General features: G+C 42.0%; 1 protein-coding gene and 1 long non-coding RNA gene across 7 annotated transcripts in view; one reads left to right on the top strand and one right to left on the bottom strand.

Moving 5' to 3' along the window:
• The window catches only part of LOC106955345 (uncharacterized), a 3,814-nt gene extending 3,644 nt beyond the window's left edge, over positions 1-170 (bottom strand). The window contains exon 1 of the long non-coding RNA XR_001426559.1: positions 118-170. This is a non-coding gene — a long non-coding RNA (uncharacterized LOC106955345). The remainder of the gene's footprint in view (positions 1-117) is intronic.
• The window catches only part of fmnl3 (formin-like 3), a 43,567-nt gene that overhangs the window by 15,097 nt on the left and 17,266 nt on the right, over positions 1-11,204 (top strand). For all 6 annotated transcript variants that reach the window (XR_001426558.1, XM_015045465.1, XM_015045463.1 and 3 more), the window contains exons 2-4: positions 9,138-9,221; positions 9,334-9,414; positions 10,742-10,818. Coding sequence is in view for 5 of the 6 variants with exons in the window: in XM_015045465.1 (XP_014900951.1) it covers positions 9,138-9,221; positions 9,334-9,414; positions 10,742-10,818 (242 nt within the window). In the remaining variant the exon portion in view is untranslated. The remainder of the gene's footprint in view (positions 1-9,137; positions 9,222-9,333; positions 9,415-10,741; positions 10,819-11,204) is intronic.

Below are 11,204 nucleotides of genomic sequence, written 5' to 3'. Positions count from 1 at the left end.
AGTCCAAGTTTGTCATTTATTGAACGTTCAGAAACTACAGCAGGTGTGATGAGCCACAGCAAAGGTAAACAAAGGTAAAACAACCCGAACAGACGAACAACTCAAAACCACTCCTACCTTTTTACTCTCTGTTTCTCTCTCTCTCTCTCTCTCTCTCTCTCTCTTTGTCGTTTCCCATTGCCGTGGCAACCGCCTGCGCCCCGCAAGCTGAGCAAAGATTACATTAAAAACACAACATTCAGTCTGTTACGATATTAGGTTTCCAGGCTTGATATTTATTTCTCGATTATTAATAAGCCTCTCATGAACATAGCGGTGGTTGAGTAGCTAATTTAAACTCCTGCTCTGCTCGTCAGTCGGTCTTTGAGTCGCTTTTTTTTCTCCTTTTTTTTAATGGAACTGAAACGCACTGAATTGCGCAACACCTTGTTGAAACAATAATTACTGAGATTATTAATTTTAACATGTTTCGTTGACTTTTTATAATTATTCTTTTTTAATGAAGCTACAAACGTTTAGGATCTTAGTGAATATTTTTGATAAGCCAATCAGAAGAGGAAGTCCTGGTCTCAGCGTCCTGGCGGCGTTCAGTTTGTCACCTGCCGAGATCGACTCTAAACCTTTCTGCGATCGACCGGTCGATCGCGATCGACATATTGGGCACCCCTGTTCTATTGGCAGTCTGTCAAATATAGGAACTCGTTGTAGTAGATGAAAAGTTTAAGTAAGAGTGTACACATTTTTGAGCTTCATAAAATAAAAATAAAATCAAATAAAGGTTAGGAACATATTCCCTATAAGTGAGAATAATCTTGTCACTTCTGTATTTGCTGATGGATTCAAAACTACCACTTGAATCGGATTAAACTTTTTTTTTTTCGCTGTAACGAGTTACAGTGATTCCAAAAAAAGTGCCGATCTGAATCAACAAGTCAGACTTAAATAAAAATAAAGTTTTATGTGCTGGATCAGGCAGAAATTATGTGAAAGAAAATCATCCAGTATTGAACAGTAATGTCAAATTTTTAAGCTGCTCTGTTTTACGTCACATTTGTTTTCAAGAACAGATCAGAAGATGTGAACAAATGTTTTTTTCTTGGATCTTTCGAAGCGTCTGAAAACTCTCTGGCTTCAGATGGACCCTGCAGGAGTCTTTATCTGTTACTTTTGTGGATTAGCCTTCAAAGAAGCCTGTGATGATAATTGTTTTTTTTGTTTTTTTTGTTTTTTTTAGTTTGGACCAACTTATCATTGCTGCTTATCGCTTCTGCATCACCAGTTTAACAAACCGAGTAGCAAATGGGCTCTGAGAGGAGGTTGTTGATTTATGAACTGGAAGTTGCATTTCACCACCTTCCTGTTGTTGTTTTTGGTGTCCATTTGGTTGTGTTGAAAAGAAGAGATTGGAAGTTATTTATCTTAGCAGCCTGACTCAGACATCGGAGACGAGGAGACATGCCGTAGGTTCATAGTGGAGAGCGCTCAGGCTGCCTCTAGCGGAGGACAGAAAACCTGGCAACGTAAGCTCTTGATATAACATTGTTTTAGCAGCCCGTAATTTGAGACGGACGCAGTTTAGGGAAAGTTTGAGCCATTTTACCTTTTATTTGTCCTCTCCTTACGTAACTTTTTTTTAGAAACAGTCCTTTAGGTGCTGAACATGACTTTTAGACATCTGAGGATCTTTTTTTTTCTTCTGTGTGATTACAATGAATATAAAGTCTTAGATGCTTTTGCATTATGCATTTTACCTTTGTAGTGAAAGGTCAGGGAGTTAATCAGAAATTATGAAGTGGTTTTATTTTGATTCGTGCTCTGATGGTGGTTTTTTCCCCCTTCTTGTCCTGTATTTTCCCAAAAACACCTACACCATTGTTTCTTAATCCTGCTTATGTCTGTACAGAAGGCCCAGCGTCACAATGAGTGAGGCTCTCTGTTTCTTGTGTCTTTTGGCTTGGTAGTGTGTGCTTCGCTGCTGTCCCCTCCTTCCAGCATCTCTGTGTGTGCACGCTTTGTTATCCTCGCCCGGTTTGGGTTACCTCGCCAAAGAGCGAGGAGGCCGATCGGGTGTCCGCTCTGAAGAAAGGGGGGCCGTGTTTTCTCACACTCCGCTCCGTCGCTTTCGGTTCGGCGAGACCTTACCCCGGAGTTGGACAAGCCGCTGAAATTACGCTTAAAACAAACTCTCTGCGACAGTGGAAGTGTCAGATCCGCACGTACCCTGCGACAGAGCAAATCCCGAAGCGGCTTTTTGGTTTCCTGAAGAGTTAACGGAAGTCCCTGCAGCTCTGTGACGGCAACAGCTGAATCTCCCATCCTGTCTCCTCTCATTGTGTTTCTCTGCAACGGAAAAGGAGTTATCCAAACACACAGCGCTGACAGAAACATCCATTATTATAAAACTGGACGTTAAAGTCTGATGCACACCAATGATATCAGATGTGATGGTCATTCTGATCAGCCCCACCTCCTGGAGTCATGGTCTCCTGTGCAGTCGGTGTGAGACATGTGCGCTACGTCAGGCAAATATCCAAAAGCTGGTTCTATGTTTACCTCTTTCTGTCCTTCTCAGGGCTTGTTGAAGTTATTTTTTCCAGAAGGACATATTTATCTTGAACTGCTTCCAGTTATTTCTGGTTTAGTGGGGACTGGGCATCACTTTCCATTCTAGGGTTGCTTATTATGCTTAAATAGTCATGCCAGCTCCACATATTCCTACTGTTTTCTTTGCCTCCTTGTTGGCTTCTTTTTTCTGGTTTTTTTGCTGGGAATACAGATCCACGGAGCTTATATTACTCATTATGGAATGCTTCAGTATTTTTATTTCTTGACCATTTATTCATTTATGGTACTCACTGATTAATGATTGCACTTTTATGCAGGCAAATTCCCCAATGTTGTTGTTTTTTTTTGTTTTTTTTAATGGAAACAGTTTTTAAATTTATATATTTTTTAGCTAATCTACTGCAGAAAATTAGTTTTACTAATGTTTTCACAACGCCTGGATGTCTTCACATTTTTGGCATGTTACCAAAACAAACTTCAATGTATTTTATTGGAGTTTTGTATGACCGAACAACACCGCGGAAGAGAAATAAACAAAATGTCACAAGTGGAATATGCATTTATTGTTCAGCCACCCTTACTGTCGTGAGCAGAAATCCTGTTTATAAAATGAGCTCAAAGATGTAGACTGGTCAGACGAGAGCAAAACTGAACATTTTGTACTCTTCTACTGCATGTGGAGGAAGAGTAGAACTGATCATCGTCATTCTGAACACACCAACATTCTCCCTGGTGCCACATAGCGGTGGCAGCATCATCCTGAGGGTTGGCTTTTATCTCAACAGGGACAGGGAAGCTGGTCAGATTGAATAAAGGACGGAAGGAGTTAAATACAGGCTAAGAAAAACCTGACAGAGCACATGGAGTATGGCTGAAAATGCATGATGAATAAGCATTTCAAATCAGTTGAAATCAATAATTATTGATTCATTTTTTTGTTTTAAATATATGAAATACTGCCAGACTGTTGGCGTTACACAACTCTTTTATCCACAGTTTTCACTTCACACTGTTGTCTTTTATTTTTAAGCAGTTATGAGGCTCGGCAGCAAAAACTGAAACTGCTGCTGTGGAAGTTACTCAACAAGTTGTTGCTAGGTAACCAAAACGTGTGCGTGAGTTGCTAGGTGACCAAAGAGTTGAGTGAGTTAGTTGATACCACCAAACTTGCTTAGCTGACAGTGAGAGGTTGAGCGGGTAAAGTCTTCCCTCTGCCTACATTCCCCAGAATGCTGTGCAGTTCTGGATAGAAGTGAATAAGCTATAGATTGAATACTGTATATTCTATCAGATGTGTTATCTGTTGGTATTGATCATATGTCTATCGCGATATGTATTGATACTGATTAGATAGAGGCTGTAAAACAGACCTAAAATCCAATGAATACTTTTGCACTCACGGTAGAAATTATTCTCAGTTCATTGTCTGTAGAAATCATACATCTCGCAGTAAACTTGGATTCTTTGGTCCCTCCTCCCTGGACTCTGTCCTGATGAGCAGAGAGACTTTAGTGTCTGCCGTCTGGACTGCCAGCGGCTCTGTCCAGCACGGTGAGCTCTCCAGCCACCCACTCCTTTCCCAGTGAGCCGACAATACCCAAGTCTAGCCTGCGAAGCCTATCAAATTAGATATAGACGCACATTGTGACAGAGGAAGCATTTTGGCCAGGGGTGGATAAGGCAGAGCATAAAAGCTTTTGTCGTGTTTTTGCTATTGGCTCAGTGTACGTACGTACAGTATTTCTATCAGGAAACGTTCCACTCGAGGTCAAGGAGGAAACGTTCTGTCACTCCTCTCCATTTGTATCTTTAGAGGGGGGGCTTCTAGCTCCAGCTGCCGGTCATAAACTCATCTCAAGGCTGATTGTAAATCAGTTCGGATTAGGCGGCTGTCCGGTCGGAGGAGGCAGATGGCGCTGCCCCGCAGAGTCGGATATCTGCGCTGGGACCCGGGGGGTCAGCGTGTGACTTAAGTGCTCCGCTGCGTCCTTGGTAGCTTTACTCGCCTCCTTAACCAGTAACATGACTCTCTGAGCTACTTAAACTGCTCACTCTTTGAAACCTTCCCTTTGTTAGCGGCTCCAATATCCCCCCTGCTTTAGAAGTTACACCCTCACCTGGTCGGCTTGTAGGCGTTTGCTTCACAACAACCATGTGTCTAGATGATGTGGGTTCTTTTTCATTCACTTTACAAGAGCTAGCTACCACAAACCAATTGTACTGAATCATCTGTTAACCCATTAGTCCGGAAAATTAAGTTGAACAGTACTCAACTTATACCCCCCCCCCCATGACTTTCATTCTGCTTAAGTGGGAGAATTGACATTAAAACCAGTCCGTCCGGTTGTGCCGTGTAATTTGTTTTACTGTATAAAAAGGACCACAGGGTATAAACTGACCCTACCCACCTGCTATTGTTAGTGACTCCACATGAAGGGAGGGGGTGGGGGGTAGCAAAAATTAGCTCAAATGTCAAAAGGATGGGTATGGCAGAGCATCAAATCAGAACAAAGCCCAACACTGGATCCTTTGTACGGTTCAGATTCAGGTCCAGCCAGGAAAGGCTGCACTGGGAGGAGAGGATACGTGGGCAACATAACAAGCACAAACATTTTTGGCATTTCTGCAATGTTTTTCTCCTAAAATGGGCTAATGGATCTTAAACTTTTTAAAGCGCTGCTGCTCACTCTCCCACATAAAATGACCTCTTTTAGCTCCTTCTAAACACAGGAAGTGAAAGATAGCATCACTGTGGGAGAAAGTGAAATGAAATTAGCTAAATTGGGTTACTTGGCTCAAATTCCCCAAATCTTGTCGGGAAGGAAACCTCTCCTATGGCTTTCTGTCCCGCCATTGTTTGCAAGAAAACCGTCTTACAGTGGAGTTAATAACACCTCCGGCTCCACGCTCTCACCTGTGTTTGTTTACACCACCAAAACCTCCCACAGACATTATTAAATACCTCGTATATCACTCCTCATAATAACGTCTCTCTGAATTGTTGTCAAATTCTATTATGCACTAATTGCTCGTCAGTCAAATACTCCCATGTTTTTGCCTCTAATGAATAGTTCTGTCCGTGAAATCATCCAGTCATACACTGAAACGATACACACGTTATGCTTCCTTTGTTCCTTTGTCTTTGCCAAATGGATGAGTATCTCTCTGTGCATCTGGTCTCCATGTTTTCCAGTAAGTCAGAATTGAATTACTACAAAAGGAGACCTTCCTCTTTGCTTCCTTGCCCTACAGTTCTACTTGAGAATGCACCACTGGGCAGGAAAACAAAGGGAAGCAGTCTTCAGGGTTGGACAGATTCTAGAGTATTTTATCCAGAAGTTCTCAAATATCAGTAGAGTTGAAAGAAGAACAAGTTGTTAATATTTAAGCACAATCTAGATTTTGTAAAACGTAGATTTTGTCAAAAACATCAGCTATTAAGGGATGGATACATGAATACACCAGGAAGCGAGAAAAATCGACTTTGAAATAAAAGATGACACAAATGAATTGGTCTAAGATAAAAAAAACAGAGCTGTGTTAGAGTTATTGTGGTGGTAGTCATTTTGAAGGGTTGGTTACGCTTCCATGAAAATATGCCTGTTAGATTTTATCTTTGCACATTTGGCCACTCCACATTCTATAAACTCTTGTGAAGGTTATAAGAATTTCTGCTTGTGCTGGTTTGTGTTGCGATCCTTTTTAAAGACATCAATAGAAGCTTGCTGAGGTCATCAAAGGTCACCCTGCCCAAGCACATGACCTAAACCAAACACAGCTGATGTCAATCAATTGTGCTATGTTGGTTCTGGTTTGTGCTTTTTATAACTATTGTGTGGCGCGATTGTCCTTGGTTTATTTTTGTTTGATTTGGTTTAATGTTGGCCAGAGCTGACCGACCTTTGATGCCATCTGTAACCTTTAATCAACGTCTTTCAAGTAATAGCAGGACCAATGAACGTTTTTGGCAGCACCAGCATAGCCCAAACAGTGATCTTCACTCGGCTTACGCTGTGTGGTTTAGCACAACATCTGCTCCTTTTTTAAAACTTGAATGAACTTTCAATTGCAACGTTATGTTTTTTGTTGTTTTTCGCTGCTGCAAAACGGGGAAAAAAAAATGAAATCCTTGTCTTTGTTTTCTAATAATCTCAGTACTTCACTTAAAATCATACGAGAAAATTTGAAGAACTTTACATTTCACCTCCACGTCCCTGTGCCCAGACTCTCCACCCTTGTCTGTCACCATCCTGCCTCGCTAATGGTGGAGTTCCCATGTGAAGATTTAAAGGAGGCTCCCTGTTTCTGTTTCTGTTTCTGTCTCTGGCTGCATCCACACAGGCCCCCATAAACAAAGCCAGACCACCAAGCATTAAATTTACATCTATCCTCCAAAGCATGGCTGCAAGAGGGCTGCCCAGTCCTGCTTTAGTTCATCATTGGAAAGAAAGAACCGAGCCAAAAGTAAAAGCTCTCGATTTATGGATCAGTCTACATTAGAAAGACCGTCTAAGGGTGGTGAGATGTATAATAATGTTCAATAAATTAGAATACATTTGTTGGTTTACGTCAGCATCTCAGTTCACTAAGTGAAGCAAATGTAAATTAATTGCACACAGGCTGATGTTTCAAGCATTGAACATCTGATAATTGTGAAGATTTTATTGTTTTTTTTTTATCTGACAAATGAGGAGGCTCGTCAGAACGCACATTTTAATTCATTATATGACTGTAGATCCTGACCGAATGAAGGAGATCCAAGATGGAAGCAGTTAAACTTAGCTTCCTTTGTACATTGGCTGCTTTAATATCATATTGAAGCAGTCTGGCCTTGAAACACCTTAGTGTGACTCTGGAACGAGATAATGAGGATCGCCGGTGAGAGGTGTGTCTGGGTTTAAGCCCCTCCTTGACCTTTCACCCTCTCCTCTCAGACTTGGATAAAGTGGTAGATGGAAACGTAAAAGTTGCAAGAAGGAAAGAAAAGAACAAAAAAAAAAAAAACAGGAAAAAGAGTTGACGTTTGACTGTGTGTGGCAGCAGTGCAGTTAAAAAAAACCGTTCAGAAGGTTTATCAAAGAAACATACGGTTGGGAGATGCCGCTCCTCTGCTGCGAGCGAAAACCATCTCAGACTGCCGGAGGTGACATGTCTCCCCCAAAAAGAAGCAGAGGAAGAAAGAGCGTCAGACAAGAGAGAAAGTTTACTGCCATAAACTACCACTATAAACAGGACACATTCCTTCTGTAATTCTGAACATCTGGTATGCATGTCGCTTCTCCCCCTCCAACCCCACCCGTCTCTTCTGCAAGAGGCTTTAAGTCCAGTCAAAATATTCCACGCCTTGGCATGGTTTTCCACCCAGTTAAAGCCTCTCGAAGCCTTCTCATACATTTTTTTTTTCTGTTGCTGTATATTTTTAGAACCTTGTGACATAAATCTATGCTCATGAAAATCTGCAGTTATTAGCTCTTAAACCGCAGAGTCACGCCTTGGTTACCAACTTCGCTCCTTACAAAACAAAATTACTCATGTTTTATTGATAGGCTGAGCAGGCGAGTGTCTCCTGGGGAAATTAATTTTAAAACTGTCACAAGTGACGTTGAGCTGCTTTTCGACAACAGGGGTGGTTGTCATAGCGGCAAATGTACAGTTTTTATTATTATTATTATTTATTTATTTATTTTTTAATCTTCCAGTAGAGGAAAAAAATGTCTCTGAGCATCTCATCTGGAGGGAAGCAGAGTGTTGTCTGGTCTGGAGACTGAATTATAGCTGCAGGTTAAGAAGTCACGCCAACAGTTTGTGGCTTTGCCTGTGTCATGCATTGGATCCTTGGGTTCATTGAGCAAAAGGAAAATGAAATTATTTCTTCTTACTTTTTTTTTTTTCTTTTCTTCAAAAGAACTGCTGAAGCGGTGAGTTTCAGACACTGGCAGGATCCCTCCTATTGTTGCGCTTCCTCATTTTTAAGATTTTCCCCCATCTATCCCTGTTTACAAGCATTTGGCTCAGAAGGAAGCAATTAGTCAAAAGCTTCTGTCATACAGTCAGCCTATATAGATGTGTGTGCATGTGCGTGTGTGTGCGTGTGTGTGTGTTTTTTCTTCTTCCACGGTTGTCATGCGGACATGAACTGCTGAAATGGTGCGGTCTAGGAACACAAATTGAAGCAATTAAGGTTTAATTTGAGCCCAGTAAACAGGCAGCCTCTGGACATCTCCTACGGTGTTGAAGTGTTTTCTTTTCTTTTTTTTCCCTTTTTCACGGCTGCTTTAGATAACAGGTCTGGCAATGAGCCTGGGCTCTGATAGCGGCGTGTTGTGGTGAAAAACAAACCGAGACTCAGACTGGAGGAGATGCAGATCATCTCCTGCAACAGGATGCGGAGTCAACACAGGAAGTGAGGTCACGGTCCAAAATTCTGTCCCGTGTACCGCTACTGGCGCCACAGGCCTCTCTGCACAGCGCTGCTATAAATTGGCAAAATAGAGAAAACGTACATTTGTCGCCGTGCGTGAAATTAATGGTCAGATTTTCTGTGTTTTTTTTGTTTTTTGTTTTTTTTCCAGAATTCCATGAATCTGCCTCCGGACAAAGCTCGGCTCCTCAGGCAGTACGACAACGAGAAGAAGTGGGATTTGATCTGCGATCAGGTGAATTCACGCGAACGCTGCCTCCTAAACCCGCACTGATGCCGCGCGTACAGCTGCCTGTGCAACTCTGCCTGGAGTAAACTCCCATTTTGATGCCTTGTTGTGCTTTCAGGAGAGGTTTCAGGTGAAAAACCCCCCGCACACCTACATCCAGAAGCTCAGAGGATACTTAGACCCAGGAGTCACACGAAAGGTGGGAACATAAACTTTGTTGTCTGGAAGTGGAGCTGCACTGACTTTTGGCAAATCCAACAAAGCAACTAAACAAACTAAGGAACGAAATCTGCTTCTGGTCCAGTTTGTTTACAAATAGCTTGTGTTGCAGGAATGCCTGACCATTGTCACATTATAACCAGAATCATCAATATATTTCATTTTTATTTTATACAATAGAAGAACAGCATTTAAAAAGTCATTGCATATAAACATCTGAAAAGTGTGGCATGGATAAGTGTTTAACCTCCTGTGTTCTGATACCCCTAAATATAAGCCACGTCTCTGTGAATCTATACGTCAGTATAAATACAGCTGTTCTGTCAAGACAGTGCAGAAGTTGGAGAACGATGATGAACAAGGAAGGAACGCAGAAGACAGTTCTGGTAAAGTCTAAATCAAAGTTGGGTTATCAAACAGTGTCCTACACTTTGAACATATCGCTGAACACTTTTCAGTCAATCATCCAAAAGTGAGAACAGCGTGAAACATCTGCAGACGTGTCCAAACATGGCTGCCGTCCTAAACAGGGACAGACTGGGCAAGGAGAGCAATAAACGGAGAAGCATTTCCGTTGGCTCTTTGCTACATGTCAGCAACTCAGCCATCATGTGGACGAAGGTGATCTGGTCACATGAGACCAAAATCGACTTTCTTGAGCCTGTGCGCAAAACACTGTGTGAAGGAAAACTAACAGTGCACTTCTGGATGGATGCAAACTGCATTTCGTTGCTTTGTACTTGTGACATGTGCAATGACAAAGTTGAATTATGTTCTATTCTATTCTAAAATGAGCACACCATCCCGACGTGACCTGTGGTGGAAGCATCATGCTGCGGGAAACTGATGGATGGAGATAAATGCACAGCAATCCTGGAAGAAAGGCTGCAAAAAACTAAGACTGTAAAAGATTGAATGGCTTAGAGTTTGGAAATTGGTTCTGCAGTGTATAAACTCAGTGAAGCTAAATGCAAATGCATGCCGCACATTTCAGATATTCTTTTGAAAAGATTTCGAAAGCTCTGCATTTCCTCTTTTCTCCACTTCAAAATGATACATTACTGAGTTTTATCACATAAAATCCAAATATAAAACATTGAAACTTGTATTTGTAATTTCACAAAATGTCAAAGGGGTGCGAATACTTTAAGGCACTTCAGACGGCAGGCTTTATCAGAGACGAATGTGTGAGTGTACATGGGTGGAGTATTATCTTAAAGCAATGTGTAATCTGTCACTACCCATTAAATAACAGTTTGTCATGATGATGAATCTGCGGCTAACTCTGTTTTTGTCATGTTTATCAGAAATTTCGGCGGCGTGTGCAGGAATCCACAAAAGTCCTGAGGGAGCTGGAGATATCACTGCGGACCAACCACATTGGGTAATCAGCTCTTATCTTCTGATGAATTGCACAGCTGTATTTACTGGTGCTAAAAGCTTTGAGGGGGGGGGGGGGGGGCGGCCGGGGGAACTTTACTGTTTTTCTTTTGTGAAGACTATTCCTTTGTGGGCTGCTACACGGTCCCAGAGCTTTAGTGTCCAGATCTCCACGTATTGTTCTAACTGACCAAGCTCTGCAGCTCTGCCTCACGGAGCTGGTCCTCATAATGCCCAGATGGTAGCCATTGTGATGCCTCCACACTGTTAAGCAGGAAGCTTTGTTGTTCTCGCCAGAAGGACAGGAAGCCAGGCTGACCATGGGATAGCGGGACGCAGTGGACGGCAGCAGAAACACAAAGAGACTTTTCTATGTGGGCATTTTGTTTA

The sequence above is a fragment of the Poecilia latipinna genome, unplaced genomic scaffold (genome assembly GCF_001443285.1).
Source record: "Poecilia latipinna isolate Pla-1442-1.1 unplaced genomic scaffold, P_latipinna-1.0 Scaffold729, whole genome shotgun sequence".
Taxonomy (NCBI): Eukaryota; Metazoa; Chordata; class Actinopteri; order Cyprinodontiformes; family Poeciliidae; genus Poecilia; species Poecilia latipinna.
This window is presented reverse-complemented; position numbering and strand designations above follow the sequence as displayed.